The 26226-nt window shown below is 42.4% G+C and overlaps 1 protein-coding gene across 1 annotated transcript in view; it reads right to left on the bottom strand.

The window, feature by feature from the left end:
* GALNT18 (polypeptide N-acetylgalactosaminyltransferase 18) overlaps positions 1 to 26226 on the bottom strand; it is a 362192-nt gene that overhangs the window by 44280 nt on the left and 291686 nt on the right. Inside the window, exons 7-9 of the mRNA XM_056851671.1 lie at positions 25689 to 25874; positions 20480 to 20617; positions 15655 to 15750 (exon numbers count right to left, since the gene is read on the bottom strand). Coding sequence (XP_056707649.1) covers positions 15655 to 15750; positions 20480 to 20617; positions 25689 to 25874 — 420 coding nt within the window. The remainder of the gene's footprint in view (positions 1 to 15654; positions 15751 to 20479; positions 20618 to 25688; positions 25875 to 26226) is intronic.

The following is a 26226-nucleotide window of genomic DNA, read 5'->3' as shown; positions in this document are numbered from 1 at the left end:
CTCTCTCAGACTAACCTACCTCACAAGGTGTCTGTTGTGGAGAGGGGAAGGGACGGTGATTGTAAATCGGTTTGTTTCTCCCTCAAGTAGTAGAGAAAGTCAGCATATAAAAGCCAACTCTTCTTCTTCTGCTCTAGCCCAAAATTTCTCCTGAGATCAGGAGAAGAACAGGAGAGGGGAGTCAGAGATTTGCTGAATCCTAGCTATACTCCTGTTCCTTGAATGATTGATATAGGAGTAATAGGTTGATAAAATGGTCCTCGTTGTCTGCCTAATTAAAGCAAAAAGCGTGCAGTGTTCTTCCCGCCTCCACAACCAGTTACAGCAGACTTCATTGGGCGAAAACGCATGGTCACTTTATCCTGCTTTAATCCCTGTTTCAGCCAGGATTCAGCCAGGATCGAATGCATGCGTTTCGCCTAATGTGCATTCGATCCTGGCTAAAACAGGGATTAAAGGAGGATAAAGCGACCGTGCGTTTTCACCCATGGTAACCTAGTACAGAAAATGATGCTTTTTAAGACAACCAAACAGCTTTAGGGACAAACAAATGTTCACTGTTCCCTTTTTAATACATACTAGATCTATCTGAATCATGTACACATATTGTCCACATTTTTATGCCACACATGATACACACATTCAATGTATATCATTTATATAATACCGATTTAGTGGTATGCAAATAACATTAACAAATTCATAGCTTTGACGGTAAATGAAGAGAAAACAGCAAAAAAAATCACAAATCCATTTCACATAAAGAGAAGCAAATTTTAAATGAGGATGTTTCAAGTCAAAATGCTAGGGATGAGAAATTCCAAGTTATTCCTAGACAGATCCCACTTGTATTTTAAACCTTATTGTTCATAGTATCTATTAAAATAAGCCATAGCTTCATAGCATAACCATATGAATAAAAATAGATTGGTGTACATTATCATACTTGAAAAGTTACAAAACACAATGCCCCCAAACTGGGAAATCAGTATGTCTCCTGCTGCATTATAAACTGAGTTTCAGGCCGAAATAACCATTTTTAGAATTAGTCACAGATAAGTACATGAAACATACACTACTCAGTTTTCTGAATCCACGGTAACATGGTCACACAGAATCCAGAGTATCCTTACAATGATTGTGAAATTAATGGGCGTGAGATAGATTTCCTCTGACTGTGAATCATATAATCTTACAACTTATTTTCTCATTCAAGTGGAACAAAGAAAAATGACTGGCCCTGTTCTCAGGTCTTCACAGTGATTGCTAAGTATTCTATATACAACTGAAGTGTCATTATCTGTCTTGTTCCTATAAACTGAGATTGCCTACACCCCCCCCCCCCAATGGAATCAATGTTTTATAACAGCATGGGCATGCACACTCTGAAATGCACAGGCTTCCATTCCTTGAATGCTCCTACACTTTTCTGTGAAATTTTGCTAAAACTGAACATGTTCTTATGCTTCTTTATAAGAAAGAATAGTTCAATACATGGAATAAAATAAATAAATAAACAGCAGACCACAAATGGAGTAAAACCCAATGCAGGGTGCCCCATGCAGAAGATGTCAAAGAGCATGTGTTTGTTCCCCATGCTGTCTCTCAGTCTCCTTGCTGCTAAAGTAAGACTTTAAAAATGGCTTCATATATGTGTGCTTCATTACAGACTATGAAATGAAGGAACATATGATGCAGGAGATGAAAACCAAATTTAAAAAGTTAATGTATTTCTGATGACATTTTCCCCAACATTTTGCGAGGGGACAGGAACATTACTGTCTGTCTCCGAATGAGCCATCCATGTATCTCCCTAGCACTTCATGAAAATTAAGAAACAGATTTCTTCCCTTACTCTCTGTGGAATTTTCAAAAATAATCATACTGCAATGTTAAGCAGAATCATACTCTTCTAAGTCCACTTACGTAACTCTGCTTTGGATTCCCAAGTCCCAAAAAAAGGACATTAAAAAGGTTTTAACGGGGCTTTATTTTCTCCTAAAATGAAAAGCACACACAGCTATTTACATCCATGGAGGGTATTTTCCTCCCTAGAGTCATTTTGAACTATAAGCTTGAATAACCAACTGCAATAACTTGGTTGATTTGATTAGGTATTCATGCACCGAAACAGTTTTGACTTCAGGAAACAAAGATTTATTTGGCATACAAGACCCCCCCCCTTTTTTTTAGCTTCCACCAGACCTCAGTGCTGGTGTTTTGCTAAGCAGAATTTATTTACTGTTACCATAAATGTCACTGTCATATCTGTATCAGATAGTGCTGAAGGTCAGAGTTGACATTCCATCAGTGATTGTTTATTATATCATTGTTTCACTTGTGTTTTTCAAAATGTCTTTAGGGCGGCCAACTTGGTTTTTTTAATCAGAAAAAAATACCCTACTTTAAAACTAGCAAATTCAGATCAATCTCAGACAGGTACCGAGTCTAGAAAGAGAAAACAAATCCCTGATATTTCCCAATCCAATCATATATGATACACCAGGAATTAAAGTGGCCTGTACACATTATCTTCTCATACTAAAAACCACTATAAACCCTACACACAACCCACCCTACTAAGACATTATTATCTGTATGGAAAATTCAAAAGGAACGTATTTTCATTCTTTAAACAACCAAGTGCTCTTGCTTAGAGCATTGGCGTTGTAGTCAAGACCAAATGTTACTTCTTCATTCAGTTTCTCCAAATATTTCTACTAGTTATATTTCCGGCTTGTAAAAATCCTAGCACTTCTACCACATTTCTCCTTTCGAAGTGGAGTAGAATATCAATCAATCCATCTTTATTTTACGGTCATTTGACCAAAAATAGAACACATCTAATCAAGAGTAACATAAATTTGTAATAAAACAGTATCAGTGAATCGAAAAGTCCACAAAATAAAATATATCAATAAAATCCCATATCTAAAAAGGTAAGTAAGCTAGCTTCTAAAATGTTTATCTATCAAATTGTACCTATTTGTACATTACATCCTTTCGGGCCTTATATATAGCAGCACAAAATTTGGCCACACAGCACAAAATTTGGCCACACATTGTGTGTTACTATCTTCCAGTAGTCGTTGGATACAAATTTTATCAGGTAGCCCTATATTATTTCTTAGAATTTCTTGAATTGTCTTAGATCTTAACTCATGATGGAGAGGGCAGTATAAAAAGACGTGTTCACGGGTCTCAATTTCTTCACCATTGCATGGGCAGACTCTCTCGGAAAGAGGGAGTAGAATATCTGGAACCACTTTGTCTTGAGCTTGACCACTGCATCATGCAGGCCAGAATGTTCTAGTTTACCTGGCAGCAGCTCTCTGGGATTCCAGGTCTTTCTATACCTGAAATTTTAGACCCTTTCATGGAGACCCCAGAGGTTGAACTGGGACTTTACACATGCAAAACGTATGCTGTACACTGAAGCACCATCCATTTCCTATGGTAGCACTACTGCAGTGGCACAATGTGGCGTTTGAAGTTTTTCTCTTTAAAAAAATTACTCAAACACATAAACACACATGAAGCTGCCTTCTACTGAATCAGACCCTTGGTCCATCAAAATCAGTATTGTCTACTCAGACCGGCAGCGGCTCTCCAGGGTCTCAGGCAGAGGTCTTTCACATCACCTACTTGCCTAGTCCCTTTAACTGGAGATGCCGGGGATTGAACCTGGGACCTTCTGCACGCCAAGCAGAAGCTCTACCACTGAGCCATAGCCCCTCCTCACTTCTGAAGCTCAACAACTTGAAACCTCCTTATGTACTCAAATGAAATTATTATTTTTTTTATAATTTTTTTATTAAATTTTTAATAAAACATACAAAAAAGAAAAAAAACATAAAATACAAACAAAACAACCAAACAGAAATACAAAGAGCACTAATTATCTAATAATTAAAAGATACATTCTCTTAATATATATCTCCATAGTGCCCTGAGTCCCAGCCCCCACCTCAGTGCCCATCACCATTGGACTTCCGTTGGGGTGTTATGACACTACATAAAAAAAAAAATTCTCATCTTATAGTTAATTAAGAATCACATAATACTACAATTCGTTAAGTACAGTTTCAAAATCCGTTTTTGCCGATTTATCCCAATATGCGGCGGCCTTTGACCATATAGATTTAAAATCCTCCATATCTTTATCATGTAAAAAAGCTGTAAGTTTGGCCATCCGCATATACAACCATAGTTTTTCTCTCCACTCTTTAATTGAAGGTTTATTTATTTGCTTCCATTTTTTAGCAATTGTGATTCTTGCCGCAGCAAAACTATATTGACATATGACTCTGTCACCTAGATCTAAATCTTGTTTTGAAATACCCAATAAACAAAAAGCGGGATCTCTCTTAATTTTGGACTTAATCAAATTATTTGTTTCATTCAAAACTAATCTCCAAAACCTCCTAATTTTTTTACAAAACCACCAAACATGCATTGAACAAAGTGAAGATTAGACTTGAAGATTTCAGGTGAAGCTGAAATCAACATTCACATTGATTATGTGAAGATTAGATTAATATTGCTATGGATGATGGTCTGATCAAAGCTGGTTTCAATCATGTTGAATTCATTAGGAATTGGTTACTTCTTTTAATTTTTGTTAATGTGCAGAGCCTCATAAAAGTATTGCAAACCATGTTGAATAACAGAGGGTCAAACATCTAGCAGATAATTATGGAGCCGACAAAAAGTGCTTTTTTTTTTCCAGAAAGAGATGCATGAATAAAAGGTCAAGAATTTCAGAGAATATACAGGAGGCAGACAAGTGTTTTACATAATTGTGGTGTCTGTACATTGTGTCAATCTGTTTGTCCCAAATGTTAAACCGCCTGTTAGTGAATGTGACTAGTAAAATCTCAAGTAGCTATTTTAATTCCTTGTAATGCATTTTATGCTGCTAGAATCTGGAGTCTTATTTTGAATTTATATAATATTGTGTAATTATGAGGTTTTTTTTTAATTGGGTTGAAAATTAAGAACATTTAAGAGGTTTCTTCTCTTTAGTTTCTAAACTAATTACCTTTGGTCTGAACCATATACGAGTGATATTAAAGGGAAGTAGAACCTTTACTCTTGTCACTATGCTTCATTTTAGATACTCTTTAAGGAGAGAGTGTGGGTCAGAAATATTTACAATAGAGAAAGAGAGAAACCTCTTTATCCTCTACTAAGGGCATTCTAGGTATGGAAAATAATGGCAACACAGGGTTGAAGTGTACATTGGGACCATGGGGAAGGAGAATCGGAAGGTAGGTGTGTGCATATCGATAAACCCAAATCGCAAACAAACTTAAAATTAGCCATTTCAGTAAATTTCCAGTTCAGGTTTACTGAATGCACAAACCTGGGGGGAAAGCTGAAGCCGAATACGCAATTCCGGAAAAAGCCGAATGATTATTCAGCTTTTTCCGGGTCCTGGGGAGGGCTCATTTTTCAAGGTAGAGCCCCCAAATTCACAGCGTAGCTTGAAGGGACTGTTCTTGCACAAACCCCAAAGTCTGGTGAAGATTGGGTCAGGGGATCCATTTTATGGGGTCCAGAAGGGGTTGCCCCCTCCTCCATTGACAATCATACTGAAAGCCATGGTTCTGGCCAGATTGCATGGGACCCCATCTTTAGGCTCTACTATCTTCAGCTAAAACAAAAACAAAGAACATAGTATGAAATATAATAATGGGCACTTGTTGTCTTTAAGTAGCCAATCATCATGATAAGCCAGCCTGCCTTCACTATGCTCTTTCTCAATCTGTTGAAAATTAACAAAAATGCCGGTGTGATGCTGAAGATTTAGTTTTAGGAGCTCTCATGGAATGAACTGTGTAAACCTGCAAACCAAACGAAGTTAAAAAAACACAACCCTAATATTTATTTAATTGGGCCCAACATGTAATTTTTATGGCATTCCCTCCTTTTAAAACTGTGGGTTCAGAAAGGGTTGCCTTAGTGATCACTTGGTCAGGTTATACCTGGAATCTGGGCATGCTTGTTTGGCCAGAATCTTAGCTTTTTTCTTTTTTTAAGTAAGTCTTGGAGGCTGCAATTGGAAGCACATTCACTAGGGAGTTAGTCCCATTGAACTCAATGGGATTCACTTCTGAGTCCACACATTTAGAATTATACTATAGGTCTTTATGATTTATAGAATGCAAAACATGCAGTTTTCTAACTTATGCGATGGAAATGTACCCACTGTGTCTTCCCTTTGTTCCAGTGAATGAGGGGGAGTCTTGCCTGTGATTGACAGGTATGGTAAGAAGGAGTAATTACTTGCTTCCTTATTTCTATGACCTGCTTCTTCTCCAGTTGCCTTAATTCAGGGCCCACAGCAGATCACAGCCAAGTAAGGGTGCAGCATAAAGTCACTTAAAGTAAATCCCACTGAAATCAATGAGGATTTTTCTAAGGAATCTTAGAAGATCAATAAGTGTCATATAGCTAAGCCAAATAGATGTATTTGAATAGAGTTAAATAGCTGAAAAGCTACAATGCAACATGGATGTATGAGATCTATTCTTGGGAACAACATTTCCTGGGGAGGTTTACACAAAGCTTTCTTCAACATCTGGTCACACACATGCCTACAATTGCTAAGAGAACATCAGGGTGAGCCAGATGATGCAAAGATACAGCCCACACATATGTTCATCACACCACTTTTGGCAGCTGCCGGACCCATGTGAATAGTTGTGGCTGTAGCCATCACATCCTGGGTTGCAATAGTTTTGTCCCTGATGATGTCATCCACAAGGTCTTATCTGGGACAAACGTGTGGTATGAACCAGCCTCCTATGATCCACTAGTGTAATGCAGAAGCATCTTAAGTGCACGTATCTTACAAGTACTGAAACATGACTGGTAGCAGGTAGAATGACTTGTAGTGCATTCATGAGATTCGGTGTGGGGGAATAGTGGGGAAGAGGCGCCGCCGCGCCACCTCCTAAAGCTGTTCCCCACACGCTGAAAAACAAAAAATAAAAGCCTTTAAGAGGCTTTCTTTTGGTAAAATGGGATTTTTTTGCACCATAGAGAAAAAGGAGGCGCTGTTAATGAGGAATGCGCTGTTAATGAGGAAAAACTCCCAATGTGAGTTTTAGTTCAAGAAGAGGAAGAAGAAGAGTTGGTTTTTATATGCCGACTTTCTCTAACACTCAAGAAAGAATCAAACTAGTTTATAATCACCCTCCCTTCCCCTCCCCACAACAGACACCCTGTGAGGTAGGTAGGGCTGACAGAGCTCTAAGAGAGCTGTGACTAGATCAAGGTCACCCAGTTGGCTTCATATGTAGGAGTAAGAAAACAAATCCGGTTCACCACATCAGCCTCTTCCGGGGAATCAAACCCGGTTCTCCAGATCAGAGTCTACCACTCTTAACCACTACACCACACTGGCTCTAAGAATGTTGTATCTTTTCTGAAGGGGCAAAAACATTACTTTCCTATACAGCAAGGGGGACAAAAGACAACCCCCTTTAAATGAAGGGCTTACTCATTATCTAATTCTGATTAATAGCATTTATTTGCAGAATATCAAATGCATATTCATTATACATCAACTCAGAAAAAACAGCAAGCTTAACACGCTGTCCCATTATTTCATGAATTTGAGCAAAATGACAAAAAGAGAAGCCTTCCAAAAGGGGATTTGTTTTGACTATGGCTATCCCTTACCCAGCTGTAAGTCTATTTTCCTCTACTTCATTATTTAGGGAATGGATATTGTTCTACAAATACTGAATGGGGATAATGAGAGTACAGAGCCAAGCCTCAATCTGGGCTTGTTTTTCCCCGTGAAAATACAAAACTGGGCTGAGAGTTTCTAATTTGCAATGCACTTGCTCCCAAGACCCTTCCATTAAATGCAAAATGATGCTAAACGAAGGAGACTTTTTTGTATGTGTGTGGACTACCATCAAAAATGTCCAAACTGAATTTGGAATGGTGCATTTCCTGCAACATCATTACTGCAGATGGACAATTCATCAAAACCGAGTTAGGGAATAATCTCAGAAGGTAAAAATAATGACTGTTAGTAACTTGAGAGCTACACAAGAGGCTGTTGATTACTTGGAGAACACCAAAGGTCTGCAGGCAAATGCTGGTTATCGGTATAATTAAAGGGAGGGGTTGGGAAGGTAAACTGTAGCCTGTGCAGCTTGTAATCGTGATCGATGCAGCTCTCAAATATTTCTTTCTTCATAATTCATAATTTACTCAAGCAAATTCCCTCCACAGTGATCAATATTAAAGGCAGTGAGTAAAATAACCCAAACACTGCCAAAGGTAAAAATTCAAGGCAGCTCTCCCTTGGACCTGAGAAAAATAGAATTAAGTTTCTGGCATATCTCAGAGCTGGTTTTTTTTTTTGGGGGGGGTATACATTTGTTTATTAAACATTTATTCTACTTTGGAGTATATTCATCTGATCACTGACAAACACATGGCAACATCACAGCCCACATAAATGAAGCGTGATAAAAACAGAGTTTCACTTACCTGTAGCTGTTGTTCATCTGGTGGATCTTCTATGCAGGCACACATTGGGACTGCGCAGGCGCAGGTCAGCCACGGATAAGATTTGTCAGCTTCTAGCAAAATCTAAGAGAGTGCTCCCCCTCCCCTTGGGGCATGCAATCTCCCCGCCCCTCGGTCACATGACCCAAGGGGGAGGGAGCACTCTTCCCTCCAGTTCTCCAACCTGCCGCCACGGAACCAACAACTGATCTAGCGGAGAGGTCCCACAGTGGGGAAGGAGGGAGGGATGTGTGCCTGCATAGAAGATCCACCAGATGAACAACAGCTACAGGTAAGTGAAACTCTGTTTTTCATCTGCGTGGCTTCTATGCAGTTCCACATTGGGAGAGTAGCGAGCTCGCTTACCCAGGATGGTGGGTGTGGGACAGTCACCGAAATAAAGACTGCAGTACGGCACGTCCCACGGCTGCATCTCTCACAGAGTCCACATCCACAGCATAGTGTTTCATAAACGTGGAGGGCATGGACCAGGTGGCAGCCTTACAGATGTCCTGGAGATCTATCTTTGAAGAAAAGGTGATAGAAGCCGCATACGCTCTGGTAGAATGTGCTTTAATCATAGGAGGGCATTCTTGGTGAGCAAGATCGTAGGCCAATTTGATGGTAGACGTCATCCACCTCGAGAGAGTCTGAGGAGAAGCACGACGACCTTTACGGTGTCACCCGAAGCAAACAAAAAAGTTATCGTCCTTACGAAAGTTCTGAGACCTCTTAATGTAAAAAAGGAGGGCTCTTCGGACATCGAGGGTTGTAACGCCCTATCAGCATTTGAGGATGGATGAGGAAAAAAAATGGGAGGACAATGTCCTGGGTAAGGTGGAAGGCTGATACAACCTTGGGTAAAAAAGAGATCTTTGGCTTCAGTACCACCCTATCCGAGTGGAACTTAGTATAAGGAGGGGAGTGTGAGAGTGCTGATAAGTCACTCACCCTCCTTGCTGAGGTAATTGCGACCAAAAAGGCCGCCTTGAACGATAGAAGAGCCATTTCACAGGTGGCCAATGGCTCAAAGGGAGGTCTCATGAGCTGAGAAAGTACAAAGGAAAGACTCCACTGAGGAACAGGTGGAGTGACGAGAGGATACAAATTAGTGAGACCTCTCAAAAACCTTTTGGAAAGGGGATGAGAAAAGACTGAAAAGGAGTCAATATCTGGGTGAAAAGCCAAAATTGCGGCTAAATAAACTTTAATAGATGAATTAGATAGACCATCATCTTTGAGGGTTAGCAGATAATCAAACACAACAGACAGTGGGCAAGTAATTGGCAAAACATCTTTGACTTTAGCCCAATCAGAAAAATGTCTCCATTTTGCGTCATAAGATCGTCTCGTGGAGGATTTTAAAGAGTGCAATAAGACCTTAGCTACCCTGTCAGACCACTGCCCTGGGGCTGCACCCTCCAGGCAGCGAGTTGTAGATCTGGGGGGAAGTGGAAGGGATCCTTCGGGAGAAGGATGTAGTTCCCTTGCGCAAGTGACATGAGCACTGCGAACCACGATCTCCTGGGCCAAAAGGGAGTGACAATGTTGGCATCTGTATTGTCGTGGTTCAACTTGACTACGACCTTGTGAAGTAGAGGGAATGGGGGAAAGAGATAAAACAGAGCCCCGTTCCAAATCGTCTGAAAGGCATCCCCCAATGAGCCCGGGCTGGCTCCCGCCCTCGAGTAAAACCTGTGACACACGGAATTGAGGTGTGTCTCAAAAAGGTCCACTTGCGGGTAACCCCACTGTCGGAATATTTGGTGGAGACAGTCGTCGCTTAAGGTGAGCTCGTGTGTTTGATTGGGAAGGCAACTCAGAGTGTCCGCTAACGTGTTGCTCTTGCCTGCAATGTGAATTGCTACGAGAGTAGCATGATGAGCTATGGCCCATTCCCAAATGTCGCTGGCCTCTTTGGAGAGCAAAACGGACCCTGTGCCGCCCTGCTTCTTTATATAATACTGGGCGGTGGAGCTGTCCATAGCGATCTGAATGTGATGTCCGTCCAGGTGCCCTGCAAATGAAGACAGAGCGAGACGGATGGCACGAAGCTCTAATAAATTTATGTGCAACCGGGATTCTAAAAGTGACCATGTACCCGGTGACGTAAGGTTACCACAATGAGCACCCCATCCAGAAAGGGAAGCATCTGTGAACAGGTACCTCTCAGGGGAAGGACAATGAAAGGGGATGCCTGAGAGGATGTTGATGTCATACGCCCACCACTGCAGGGAAGCAATGACATATCTGGGGATGGGCGTTTGTACTGGGAGTCGACATTGACCCTGAACGCCCGGAGGAACCAATTTTGGAGCGGGCGCATACGAAGTCGTGCAAACTCCACCACAGCCATGGTGGAGGCCATGAGGCCTAACAACTGCTGAATGTGGTAGGCTGTCTGAAAGCGTTTCTTAGTGAACTTGGACACCAATTTTTGGATGGCGCGACCTCTTTGAACAGGGAGGAAGGCCCTGGCTTGTTTGGCATCCAAGCGTGCTCCAATGAAGGTCTGTACCTGTGCAGGGACAAGTTTGGACTTGGAAAAATCAACTAAAAGACCCAGATTATGAAGGACTGCAAGGACTAAATCCACTTGCGTGGCCAACTGTGATTGAGAAGGACCCACAATTAACCAATTGTCGAGGTAAGGAAATATTACACAACCCTTTAGGGCAAGGTGAGCTACCACGACCGCAAGGCACTTTGTGAAGCTCCTGGGGGCCGTAGATAACTCAAAGGGTAACACATTGTACTGGTAACATTTTCCGTTACGTTCAAACCTCAGGTATTGGTGACACTATGTGTGAATCGCGATGTGGAAGTAAGCATTGCGGAGATTTAGCACCATGAACCATATGTGCCTGTCCAGGAGGGGAAGCACTTCTGGGAGCGAAAGCATTCAAAATTTTCTGGTCCTAATAAAGGCATTGAGGTCCTGGAGATCCAGGATAGGGCGCTTCCCCCCTTTTTATCCACAAGAAAAAAGCGGGAGTAAAACCCGCGGTTCTGGTCAGCAGATGGAACCTCTGAAATAGCCCCCTTAGAGAGGAGATTGTCAACCTCTTGTACAAGTAGGTCAGGGGCCGGTGACAGAGAACGGGCCAAGGTAACGTAAGAAACTCTATGAAGTAACCAACATTTATTATTTTCAGAACCCATACATCACTGGTAATTGCAAACCATGCATGGAAGAAATCAGACAGGCGATCACGAAAAACAACGGACATGGCTAGTCATGCCTGTTTCGGTTTGTTGAAATGGCCCGGAGACCCTCTGGGGCCTTTGCGGACTCTAGGTTTGCTTTGGAACTTCCTTTCGTTCTGAGGGCGAGGAAAGGAAGGGCGGAATGAAGGTTGTGTGAAAGACCCTTGAAAACGGTATGGGCGGGAAGGTTGTTTGGTTTGTCGGCCAAAATAACGCCGCTTGAAATCAGGCGCCTGAGGGGCAATCCCTAGAGACTTAGCATTTGTCTTATTCTTTTTCAAGCGATCCAGGAAGGTATCTGTTTGGTCGCTAAATAGGGACGTCCCTTCAAATGGAAGGTCTTCGATACGTGCCCTAGTATCATAGGGGAGCGCAGATTGATGCAACCAAGCGTGTCTGCGGATGACTATGGTGGAAGCAATGGCTTTACTGGACGGGTCCGCCACATGGCGTGCTGCCGTGAGCTGCTGCCTTGCTAAAGACATACCCTCGGACTGAATGGCTATCACCGAAGGGCGTTGGTCGTCAGGAAGGATGGAATTTTGAGGGGATACACAATCCCAACGGGAATACTGATATCTGGCCATGACCACAAGAAAGTTGGAAATGCGGAGGCCTACCGCACTAGAGGTATAAATTTTTCTAGCAAGGAGATCTAGCTTGCGACCCTCTCTATCCTGTGGAGAGGAATGTGCTCCTGACCTATATTTACCAGGCAAAGCCTCCACTATAACGGAATTAGGAGGGGGATGCTGGTAGAGGAAGTCTCCACCTTCTCTGCGAATCTTATATAGATTCTCTACTGTTTTGGTGGAAGAGGGGACTGAGGCAGGCTTAGGCCAGTTGGTACGGACCACTTTGAGAATGCTTTTTATCATAGGGAGAGCCACAGGGCCTACATCAGGGTTATGGAGAATATCCATTGTATCATTGATAGGACCAGAATCCTCCAGTTTAAAATCAATTTTAAGAGCTTTCGCCATGCGGATTAGTTGTTCCGCGTATAAGTGAACGTCCCTCGTAGGAGAAACTGGTTTAGAGTCCCCAACAGTGTCCTCGGGTGAGGGAACTGAAGCTCAGGATTCCTCATCCTCATCAGGGGAGAAGGAGGTGTCATACTTGGATGGATCAGTGTCCCTTGACATAGAAGGAGACCTGGATAGAGAAGGCTTGCGAAGTGATGCTTGCCTTGGACGGACGGAATCCTTGGAATGAACATCAGGATGGCGAGACGGCGTGTGTTGACGCCGACGACAGCCTCCAGAAGGCGAATGTGAACGAGAGCGCCGATGATGACGATGGTCGACCGAAGAGCCCGAGTAGACGGAAGGAGTAGGATATCGGCATCGAGAAACATCTCGGGGCCGACAAGAGGGAGACCGGCTCCTAAAGGAGTAACGGCGCCTCTGGATGGTCGGACTGCGTGAACGAAGTGAACGGCTATGTCAGGTGTTTGGCTGTTTGGATGAAAAACGAGGTTTGGCTGTTTGGATGAAAAATGAGGTTGAACATCTGGACCATGTGAATGAAGTGAATGGCTATGTCTGGTGACTGACTGTTTAGATGATGAATGGTGTTGCTGAACAGCTGGAGTACGTGAGCAGGATGAATGGCTATGACTGGAAGAAGACTGTCTGGATAAAGACCAATGAGATTGGGAGCGGCGAGAGGTAGATCGGCACCGACGAATGGATCGGCTCCACAGCTGCTGGCGAAACGTCAGGAAAGAAAATACCAAGACCACGGTCACACAGCCCAGATAACCTACAAGAACCAAATGAACTCTGACCGTGAAAGCCTTCGACAATATTTTATTGCTCCTGGTTCGCAAGATGGCCGCGGCTCTTCGCGCCATGCGTCCCACTGCAGATCGCCCCGGCGCCGATCACCTTCACGTTCGCTGAAGTCTCTTCGACGCAGATCATCCTCGGCTTCTCCTCAACGCCGATCTCAAACCAAAGCGTCTCAACCATCGGCGTCGCTCGCCTCCGAAGTAGCTGTGCAGCAGCCCATTACTACGGTCACACAGCCCGGATAACCTACAAGAACCGGGAGCAATAAACTTTGCCGGACGAGCAACGACCGATGAGGGCTTCTTAGAAGGGCCACCCTGCTTGGATTTTTTTGCTGGGGGACCCGGTTCGGATTGCGGCTTACCGGTCGAAGGACCAGGCTCAGCAGATTGACCTCGTGGGCGAAGAGACTCCTTATAAAGATGAGAGAGCAGGCGAGTCGACCGAACCCTCAAGGCCTTGTTGGTGAGTTTGGAGCAACTTTTACAAGTTGCAGGAATATGGCCTTCCCCCAAACAAAGGAGGCATTCAAGGTGAAGATCATTCTTCGCCATCTTGGTACCACAGGAGGTACATTTCTTGAAAAGTGGAGATTTCTTGGACTCCATGGCTAGAGACAAAGCTAACACGTTCTCTCTCCGTGGCGGCAGAAAGAGAACTGGAGGGAAGAGTGCTCCCTCCCCCTTGGGTCATGTGACCGAGGGGCGGGAAGATTGCATGCCCCAAGGGGAGGGGGAGCACTCTCTTAGATTTTGCTAGAAGCTGACAAATCTTATCTGTGGCTGGCCTGCGCCTGCGCAGTCCCAATGTGGGACTGCATAGAAGCCACACAGATGAACATTATTTGATAAAATACTTTGATTTTAAGAAGAAGAGGAAGAGTTGGTTTTTATATGCCGACTTTCTCTACCACTTAAGGAAGACTCAAACCGGCTTACAATCACCTTCCCTTCTTCTCCCCACAACAGACACCCTGTGAGGTAGGTGGGGCTGAGAGAGTGTGACTTGCCCAAGGTCACCCAAGGTCACCCAGCAGGCTTTTTGTGTAGGAGTAGGAAAACAAATCCATTTCACCAGATTAGCCTCCACCGCTCATGTGATCAAACCCGGTTCTCCAGATCAGACTCCATCGCTCTTAACCAGTACACCACGCCAGCAATTAATTATTTCAATTATAGTATAGACCACAATACAATCCTATCCTACATCTTTAATGTTTTGTTAAATAACATAAAGGAAGACGTTATTGCGTCATACACATAAGCATGTAACATACAAATATTTTAAAAACTAATTTCGCAAATTCAAAAACTCAGAGACGAGTGATAATTACACAACAATGCACAAACATAAACGCACAAACACAAACACGTCTTGTATTTCATATGGTCTTTCAAATTTAAGGCAACACTTGCAGACACAAATCTTTTCTTACCCCTAGTCAACAGCACCCTGAGACCCCACCCCCCAAAAAACACCCGATGGTACAAGTTATGGGACAACACCTCAGTGCAACTCTTTAGCGAGACAGCACAGTACATGGTCTGTCAATGATTAGTTTTGAATCTTTGCTGGGTTGGAGGGGTTTTTTTTTTTTTTTTTTGTAGACCAAAAAGAGCTACAATATCTTTTTTGTTTAATATGTACTGGGGCGTAATTAGTGCAAGAAGCAATGTGTGTTCTAAAATCTTACTTCAAGGAGACTACAGATGTTGATTTGGTTTCAAAATCACGTTGCTGGAATTTCAAAGGTATAGTAATTCAAGAGAGGAAATATATATCCTTGAATACTTATCATCCCATTCACATTAGGGATTCTGTTTTTTTTTAAAGATCAGTAATAAAAGTATGCATCAACAGTTCTTGATAAACATAGTCCCAAATAATTTCTTTTGCTCAGATTCTTCCAGAATGAATAAATGAGGCTCCTTGACTAATTAATACACCAGTGGTTTTTCACATCTAGGCACAACTACTGTTCCCATCCTAAAAAAAATAGCTAATAAACACCCTAAGGAGGTATTGTAGTAAAGAAAAAAACCCACTGACAGTTACAATATGGTCCCTCCCACACAACCGACTAAAAACAGCAGCAAGATAGAAGATCATTAGTCTCACTAACCTGTGGTGTCATTCCATGGCAGATATACATGATTGGAATATTTTCTGTGTCTGGCCCCTGATCAAGGCACAAATCACTTTTTAGGGAATTCTGCAGCTACAGAAAACAGAGAAGTACAAAAAAGACAGAGAAACAGAAGATAACTTGTTATTGCAGGGCTAGTATAGTATTACGTTTGAGCACAGCTAACTCTTTGCAATAATATTTTAAGTATTAGAGGGATGAAATCCAAAGCTTAAAAATATCGTATTAAAATATAATGCAGTATTGCATAATGATCAGTAATTGTACAGCTTACAGTTCCCCAAAAATCTAGTACCTGATTATGTGAACAATGACTCACAAAAACTCATATTGAAAGAAATGTTGTTAGCTTTTAAGGTGCCATGGGACTTTTGTTACAACGTGCTACAACATGGCTACCCCTTTAGATTAGGGGTGTGCACCAAATCTTTTTCCGATGTTTTTTGGATTTGGGTTTAATAGATCTGAAATTTTTCAGAAAATCCAAAAGAGCTGAATCTTCATACCAATATGGGTTTCCCCCCGGATTTTTTAGAATATCTCAAAATTTTGGGGCCAATTAAATCCTATGGGAAAGCTTTGTGGGACTCTGGGGGGATGGTTTTTGAAGGTAGAGCCCCCATATTTGCAGCGTAGCTTCAGATGACTCTCCTTAGAAGAACCCACAAGTTTGGTAAAGATTAGGTCAGGGGGTTCAATTTTATGGGCCCCCAAAAAGGGTGCCCCATCCATTCTCCATTGTTTCCAATGGAGAAAAAATGGGCCCCCATAAAATTGGACCCCCTGACCCAATCTTAACCAAAATTGGGGGGTTCTTGTAAGGAGAGTGACCAGCAGCTGTGCTGTAAATTTGGTGTTTCTACCTCCAAAAACCACACAACCCAGAGCCCCACAAAGATTTTCCAATAGTTTCTTTATACTTAAAATTTTCTTATTCCTTAAAATTTTCTCTTTGATTATCAGCTCTGACCTTTGTGGGGCTCTGGGGGGCTATTTTTCAAGATAGAGGCACCAAATTTACAGTATATCTGCTGGTGACTCTCCTTACACAAACCCTTGGTGAAGATTGGGTCAGGAGGTCCAATTTTATGGGTTCCCAAATGGAGTCAAAATGTAGGCCCATTTGATGCCTGAAAATTTGATGCCTCTAGCTCAAACCACAGCCTCCCTAGAGCTTCACAAATATTCTCCTAGGGTAAAATGGACCTGAAAAATCTGGGGGGGGGGGGAAATCTGCCTTTTTCAGATTTGCCTTTTCAGTTCCATTGAAATGGTGCCTCTTTTTCAGTTCGACATATCCGAATGCACACCCCCATTTTAAATATACCTCCAGAGACCTTTACTATGATTCCCACATCACAAGTAGATTTAGGACTGTTCTTCTTATGATCTTCGTCAGCCTCCTGAGCAAAACTGCCTTTGTCTTCCAAAGAAATTGAAGCTCTTTGTGTGAGGTTCCAGAGTCTTTAATAACAATACCAAGGGGACTTCAGCTTCCTAAAAGACATCAGCCCGGATCAAAACATTCTTGAATTCTTTGCTTAATAAGCAAATCCAGTGAAAGTCATGGAACTGTATGGAACCTCAGGGCTGTCTAAAACCAGTTACAAATATAAAGGCTCCATACACAAAGTGATTTTACAAAAAGCAATGCTCACAAGTATCCAAAAGTATAGTAAGGTAGTCATTGAACAGTTGCATTCACTATTGGGCTTTACTGTGTCAAGTCAATTTCATGTCTAGCACAAACACTCTTTAGCATATAAGCTTTCCTTCAGAGCTGCTGTAAGAAATCTGGCTACCTTTGCAGGACTGATCTGAGCTTTTAATTTATGCTTGTCAAATAAATGTTGGATTAATCCAACAAGTGTGTGACAGAAAATCCAGTTATTTCACTGCCATTTTTTTTGTTTCTATTTATATCTATGATCAAAGATGCCTTTGACCTCATTCCTAGCAACATGTCAGAAGCCTCCTCGCATTTAATGAAATTCTGAGCTGACTTGATATTTTTTTAAAAAAGAAGGCTGATTAGCAAACATTACTATTACCATTAGCCATCTTACTCTTGTGAACCTAAACATGCTTTGCCCGCTAAAACCCATGGTGTGAGCATACATGCTGATGTTTGCTCAGTTCTCAGTGCATGTTCTTTACACTAGCTAAAACAAGTTGCCCTTATTATATTTTTAATGTTGCAATGTCACAGTTTTTCATACTTTAATGTGCACCTATGTTGTATATGATGTTCAAGTGAGGAAATTATGAAGCCAAAGCAGAGACAATTTTTGAAGACTATGAAGAAATTTTAGTGTGTAACAGAATGACCCTTATGTGCAATTTGAATACATAAATGTCAAATTCATCCTACAGATGTTAAATTTATAGTGCATTATCTTGCATACTGTGTTAGGAGATCTATGTCTGTCTGAGACCAAGACAGTATTAGCAATGGAGCATACTAGAGGCAACTTAACCTTATCTCCTGAACTTTAAGAGAAGCCCAAACCCCTCTGCTTCCATTTTAACAAAAGGAAAGGGCTAAACACCTTTAACCCTCGTGGTTGTGGAGCAGGGATGGCAATCATTGGGCTAGAACTGCTGAAATTAAAAAAATCTTTTGAATGCTTTTCCAAGTTCTGGAAAAAATGAACATCCTGAGATATTATACGCTATTACGCTAGAGTGTATTATGTCAGGGTTCTCCAACATTTTCCAGCCCACGGGCACATTTGAAATTCTGACACAGTGAAGTAGGCACAACTGCAAAACGGCTGCTACAGGAGGTGGAACCAGCCCCAAAATGGCTGCCGCAGCTTACCTTCAGTCACACAGTGACGATCCTTGTGCTGTGGTGGCACCTGCTGCCAAAGCAATGTTTTTAAAAATCGGCACAGCCAATCAGAAGTGTTTCTGGGCAAAAGCCCCACCCTGGTCCTGCCCACTTTCTAAAAACAGTTGGTGAACACCTGGAAGGTTGTCGTTGGGCACCTTGGTGCCCACAGGCATGATATCGGAGATCCCTGTTGTAAAACGTAATGAGCGAAACAGCCCTAGCTTTGATGCCATGAATATGTCAAAGGCTTGCCTTTGCTAAACCCTTTCCCTAGTACACATTTATCCCTAGGTCTGCATTTAATTTCTTCCCTTCTACTCCAATAGCTTCTTTTTAAGCAGCTTCCCAAAATGCTTCCAGAAGGTGCTTAAAGAGAGAGAAGCGCTTCTGAAAAGTTCCTGCGGAATCTAGGCTGAAGATGTTGAATAAAAAGGGCAGCAGTGAAAGGCAGTGATCTGCCCCCCCACTAACGTATTATTGCTCCTGAGCCACTAATCCAGATGTCCTTTTGAATACTGACTCATCAAATAACTAGACAAACAAACAAATAAACAAAAGGTTTTGTCAAAACTAGACAAACAAACAGAGACAAATGTTTTGACGCACTGCTCCCAGACCAGACGGGTGATACAGACTCCTACGGAGGGGTGCTAGCATGGTGCGGTATCATAGAATCATAGAGTTGGAAGGGATCACCAGGGTCATCAAGTTAGATGTTGAACTGCAATCTGGAAGACCTGGGCTACTCACTGTTTTAGTCCAACCTACCTCACAGGGTGGTTGAAGAGAGAGCCGGTGTGATGTAGTGGTTAAGAGTGCTGGACCAGTATCTGGGAGACCCAAGTTTGAATCCCCACTCACATGAACACATGAACACATGAAGCTGCCTTATACTGAATCAGACCCTTGGTCCATCAAAGTCAGTATTGTCTACTCAGACCGACAGCAGCTAGCTCTCCAGGGTCTCGGGCAGAGGTGTTTCACATCACCTACTTGCCTAGTCTCTTTAACTGGAGATGCCAGGGATTGCACCTGGGACCTTCTGCATGCCACTGAGCCACAGCCCCTCCACTCGAGTCATGAAAGCGCACTGGGTGACCTTGCACCAGTCATACCCTCTCAGCCTAACCTACATCATAGGGTTATTGTGAGGATAAATTGGAGGAGAGGAGAATAAGCTGCCTTGGGTGTTCATTAGGGGGAAAGGCGGGGTATAAATTAAATAAACAAGCAAACAAACAATGTTTGCCCTTTTGAGAGGCTTGGAGGAAGTACAAGATACAAATGTACTAGAGGGAGGGAGGATTCAACCACAGATGTCAGGCAGTGCTGCAGGCTGGGGAGAGACAAATGTTTTACTTATATCACCTGGATAGCACAGCAATTAACTAATCATCTTTGGGAAAGAGTGTTCATCACCTTTTTACCTTTTGGGGTAGGACTGCAAATAAAGAGTTTCTGGAATTAGTTTCCTCTCTTCACTACCATGACCTTGGCCCTCATTAGTTAATTGGAGCCAGGCGGCCATCCCAGAAAGCACCTCATTATTTCAGGTAATTAGTTGCCACATTTGGGAAAAGGTGTTCCATCCCTTGACTAACGTTTTTCTTTCCTTGAGACAGCTCCTTTTTAATGAGGCGGCTGAGGCCTGGTCTACGCTCCTACAAGCGGACCATTGATGGGGCAACACCGTTTTCAAGCTTGCGTTCATTTACCCAGATCCGCTGCATTTCCAACGATCAGATGTTCAGAATTACATCAAAGCGAAAAAGAGATGGCGAGACTACAGCAGTCTGTATTATAAGTGCAAGGGACAGTAGCGCTTTGCTGTGCACCAGAAAGCCATGTGCCAAGCAATTCATGATGACCCCAAGTCTGTCCCAAAGTTTTTATCTGGAACTTTCAGTCCATCTGCAGAAATAATTTCCCTTACGAATGCTCAAGGTAAAGAAGAAAGACTCTTACCACGCCATAGGCAACAGTGTCTGAGTACATTCTCATTTCTGGATAGACGCTCACAAGATACCATCGGAAGGTCTTGCACTGCAGCTTCTTCCTCAAAGCCTTCCTTTCAGAAATATCACCAATGTCAATTCCAGAATCCTGTACACATGGGTTAGAAAACATGTGAGAGATATAAAAGCTGCTCCCCTACTCTCTGGCTGTTTAGTTTATAATACACTTTAGGGAGCAAGCCAATGTAGGTCCACCTATAATTAAATCCATGTTATTCAATGGAGCTTACTCTCAGGAAAGTGTACTTAGGACTGCAGCCATAACTACTTTCCACAGTTCAATGAGAAGAAGAAGAAGAAAAAGAAGAGTTGGTTTTTATATGCCGACTTTCTCTACCACTTAAGGAAGAATCAAACTGGCTTACAATCATCTTCCCTTCCTCTCCCTACAACAAACACCATGTGAGATAGGTGGGGCTGAGAGAGCTCTAAGAGAGCTGTGACTAGCCCAAGGTCACCCAGCTGGCTTCATGTGAAGGAGTGGGGAAATCAACCCGGATCACCAGATTAAGAGTCCGCCGCTCATGTGGAGGAGTGGGGAATCAAACCTGGTTCTCCAGATTAGAGTCCACCGCTCCTAACCACTGCTCTTAACCACTACACCACGCTGGCTCTCATGAGAAACTGTAACACAAAGATACATATATAAGCACCATTAACATATTTAGTTTAATGTGTTCCTGAGATCAATAGATATTTCGTTAAAAGTCTGAGGTATTTCTGAGTGTTTAAAGATAAAAATTATATTTCCTGCTATTTTGGGCCTGATCCAGGGCCCTTCGTAATCGATGGAAAACATCCCACTGACTTCAGAAGATTTTGAATCTGGCTCTTAACTGTTTCCACAATAAAGTTCTTTTAAAGCAATTTCCAGATCCCCAAATAATTGGCACCACATAGCAAGTTGCCCTGGAAACTGCTGTTCTGTTTGGGGGGGAAAACATAGAGTATTTTATAGATTCAATTTTCTGGCAAATTATGAAGTTTGGCCTCTTTATTTCATTATAAAGATGAAAAATCCCGCGCACCTTTTTCAGTTGTTGGCCAACCCCTTTTTGTGTGTGTTGATACAAACATTTCAGTAAGTGCTCTTATTAAGAGCATTTGCAAAACATCCCCCTGTTCCCTTTTTATTACATTTTATATGGTTCGGTCTCGGCTGGTGTAACACTCTTCTGCTGAGTTCAAGATGCACGAGTTTCATAAAGAGCCCGTAAGTGGAGATCAATAATTTATCTCATTATAGCTATACAGTGGAGATTTCTTAGAGAGGCATCTAAATGCAAATTCAGGGCTAGCGTTTGACAGGAAGTAAAATTAGACGTTTTTACTGTAGACTACGTTCCTTGCATACAGCTCGAAATACTTGAACAAAACACAGGAATAAATAAACTTTACATAAAAATATCATCGTCTGGTAGATTAACAGAGGGCCTTGTTCGGGTAATAAATACTTGTAGTCTTTATAACCCTACAGGAAAAGGGCTGGAATTTCTTTTCTTCGGGCTCGTGGTGGTTGGTAGAAAATCACGTAAACACATGAAGCTGCCTTCTACTGAATCAGGCCCTTGATCCATCAAAGGCAGTATTGTCTACTCAGACTGGCAGCGGTTCTCCAGGGTCTCAGGTAGAGGTCTTTCACATCACCTATTTGCCTAGTCCCTTTAACTGGAGATGCCAGGGATTGAACCTGGGACCTTCTGCATGCCAAGCAGATGCTCTACCACTGAGCTATGGCTCTTCCCACAGCTGCACTGTGATGCTTGGCACATGGGACCATTGTCAATGGGCCTAGTCATTGTGGGCTTATACGCAAGAGAGAGAAGAATGCTGAGGCACTCAGGCCCACTCCCAAAGCTCTTAGCCATGGCCAGAATATCAGGAGCATTATTACTACACAGGGCAATAGAGTAGGGTTGCCAACCTCCAGGCACTAGCTGGAGATCTCCTGCTATTACAACTGATCTCCAGCTGATAGAGATCAGTTCCCCTGGAGAAAATGTCCGCTATGACAATTGGCCAATCTATGGCATTGAGGTCCCCGCCCTCCTCAGGCTCTGCCCCAAAAACCTCCCACCGCTGGCAAAGAGGGACCTGGCAACCCTACAATAGAGATCGCCCCCCTCAAATGGAAACTGGCTTGTGTGTCAACACTGTTGTGTGCACCCTTAAAAATGCCTGGAAATGAAAAGATGCTTCTCAGTGACATGTGTCAAAACAAACTTTATAGCATGGAATCATGATTTCATAAATGCAGTTACCTGAGCTGAAGGGCAGAATTGATATCTTTTGGCGCTTATGTAATTATTCTCGGACAAAAATATTATATAACAAAACCATGCTTTGCTTGGCATTCAAGTCAATTTAGATCCTGCCTTTTTAGATCCTGCATTACTCATCCTTTTAAATTAAATTCAGTGTGAAACAGCTAAAATTTCAGTACACCATTAGCCTCTTCTGGTCTTGAGGAGGAGGAGGAGGAGGAGAAAAAGCAGCAGCAGCAACATTTGGGTCACATGCAGTCTCCAAGACACTTTTGCAAAATATGTTGATGAAACACTGATTATCTCTGGTTTTCCTTTTTTATTTTTCAACAAACCATGTTTATTGTTTTTATGGCTGCACAGATAAATCAGAAACTGAGATGGCATAAATGGTATTTTTAACCATCTTTTTAAAAAAGGTAAATGAGAAGCCTAGGAGCCCTGGGCCCAGAGTGGTAAACTGCAGTACTGCAGTCAAAGCTCTGCTCATGACCTCAGTTCAATCCTGACAGAAGTCAGTTTCAGGTAGCCGGTTCAAGGACCAGAAAATCTAGAATGGAGACCAAAACTTTGAAGTTTTAAATGTTGAGGGGAAAATGGGTTTCTTCCTCAGGGAAAGCCACTGTATGAATTTGGAGGATTGCAAAATGAAGTTAAAAGGAATTTCAACAAAAAATAATAGACCTATGTTTGCATTGAGAGGACAAAAACAACTTTAAATATTTCAAAACTTATAGAAAACCCCTTCACAATGAAAGAAGAACCATGCAGCAAAAGAAAAGCAAGCAAGGGTTAAGGCTTACTACAGCAAAAGCCTTCAACCCCACTCACACATTCTTGTGCTTAGGGAGAACAGAGAGGCATTTGAGAATTCAGAAGATGGACACCACAGAGGCAGATGATTAAAAAGAATAAAGCTCATATTCAAAAATAAACGTCAAGTAATTCAGAGAGAAAGTTTCAATCTAATCTAAGCTTGAACTATTGATCTGTGAATGCAGATCTGGAAAAACAATCTAGTGATAAACATACAATCATGCTGATAATACCATTATGAATACTATCACTATTATGCATATAGGGTTGCCAACCTCCAGGTAGGACCTGGGGAATCCCCCGGAATTACAGCTCATCTCTGGACTACAGAGATCAGTTCCCCTAGAGAAAATGCCTGCTTTGTAGGGTAGACTCTGTGGCACTGTACCCCACTGAGGTCCCTGTCCTCCTCAGGCTCCATCCCCAAATCTCTAGGAGTTCCCCAACTTAAATCTGACAACCCTACCCCCCCTATTCCCCCACCAATGGCCAGAGGGGGATCTGACAACCCTATATGCATATAATAATGCCAAAATGCCATGGAATGTCTAAGGAGACTCAGGGAGTTGCTAGGTAGCAACTATTTGATTTCTGAGACAGCATATTTTATTAACAGGAAAAGAATGTGGGGGTCCCCAGTTAGTTGAAATCAGAATCACACCAATTTCTATTAAAGTTCCTAAGTTGTTCATTGAGGCCTCTAGGAAATCAGGTATTTATCAGAAACAGAGTAAAACAAAATAAATGGCCTGTAGTCAGCTACACTTTTTGTAAAGTGGTCATCACATAACAAGGCAAATTCTTATGTTCTTCATAGCAATGCAAATTCATCTATAGGAAGTATGGTAGAGCTTTGGCTTGGGGTCAAAGTAGATGTGATGACATCATTGTTTCTGACATGGGAATGCCACCACCATTTTTACGCCTAAAATGGGTTATTGAAAAATGCCATGAGGGTCCAGTCCTGTTCAGGACTGCGGCCAGAGGGCTGAGGTACTCTTGTACCCCACATGCCTTTTCATTCCAAAATGGCTGTTTCAGCCCTTGAAATGGAGTTGGGGGTGGGGTGGGGGCAACAGCACTTCATCCTGCCATGTTGTGGGCATGATCAGGATTGGGCCTTCACAGCATTTTTAAATCATCCATTTTAGGTTTTAAAATGGTGGCAGCATCCCTGTGTCGGTCACAAGGACGCTAACTTATTGGGAGCCCTACTACATCTTAGTGAACCCCGTGGCACAGAGTGGTAAAGCTGCAGTACTGCAGTCCAAACTCTGCTCACGACCTGAGTTCGATCCCGACAGAAGTTGGTTTCAGGTAGCCGGCTCAAGGTTGACTCAGCCTTCCCTACTTCCGAGGTCGGTAAAATGAGTACCCAGCTTGCTGGGGGTAAAAGGAAGATGACTGGGGAAGGCACTGGCAAACCACCCCATAAACAAAGTCTGCCTAGTAAACGTTGGGATGTGACATCACCCCATCGGTCAGGAATGAGCCGATGCTTGCACAGGGGACCTTTACTTTTACTTTACTACATCTTAGCCTGGATTTGACTTAGTGTCCCTGGGGATGCTACCATTTTAGGGGGGGCATTTAAAAATGCTGTGAGGGCCCAGTTCTGATCGGGCCCACAGCAGGACCAGATGCTCTTGTCCCTGCTCTGTACATCCTTTCTCAAGCACTGAAACAGCCCCTGGGAAGCCGTAACATCTTCCCTCAGTTTGAATAAAATAGGATGGTTTTGCCAAGCTAGGACACAGATGCTAGCCTGAAAACTGTGAAACTTAACTCTTTTCCATAACAAGTTTACTTCCATAACAAGTACTTTATCCAATATGCCAAAGTAGGTCTTTGATACAAGTGCTCAATTTGATCACTTGAACATGATTGATTAAATGTGGATAATTTATACATGGGCTCATTATTTTCTCTGAGCAAGCTGCTTGTCCTCCCAGGTTTTCATATCTAAAGGTAGAGAGGGGTTTCCCAATCTCTCCACTGAAACAACAGGCAACAGAGACCAACTACTCCAAACAAAGAACTTTGGGTTTGTGGCCATATCCATGATAATTCACAACCCACCTCTTGGGGAATATTCCATGCCATATAAACATGGCTTTTAAATTCATCCATCCAGACTTCGGCCACTCTTAGTGCATTTCTTCGGACATGAGCTGTGAGATCTTCTGTATATGGCTTATGAGCTCGCTCGATATGGGCAATCCTAGAGCAAGGTAGAACTTCAACACTACCTCCACACTGCCATACCTAGAAACAAATAAATTGACCAATTTAGGTACTTCAACATAGCCAACATTTTCAGTTTATCAGCTTCTAAAGGGTACAGGTTTATAATCTGCGACTGCTCTTTAATCTATGAACAGTCTGTTCTGAGTACCTTGCTAATCAACCATCGGTGGGGTCGCATGAAGTAAATACAAATACAATGTTTCAACTTTAATAAAACATCTTATAAAGAGGCAAGAAGGGCAAACAACATATATGTTACCCTGTGTCTCACTAGGAAAGCATGCTCTTTGCTTCTTACGGCTATCACAATCTTAGACTGACACCACAGTTCTGAATTTATCCTTTTAATGTGTTACATCCAGACAAGAAA

The sequence above is a fragment of the Euleptes europaea genome, chromosome 6 (genome assembly GCF_029931775.1).
Source record: "Euleptes europaea isolate rEulEur1 chromosome 6, rEulEur1.hap1, whole genome shotgun sequence".
NCBI lineage: Eukaryota > Metazoa > Chordata > Lepidosauria > Squamata > Sphaerodactylidae > Euleptes > Euleptes europaea.
Note: the sequence above shows the minus strand (reverse complement) of the source record. Positions and strands in the feature narration are given on the sequence as shown.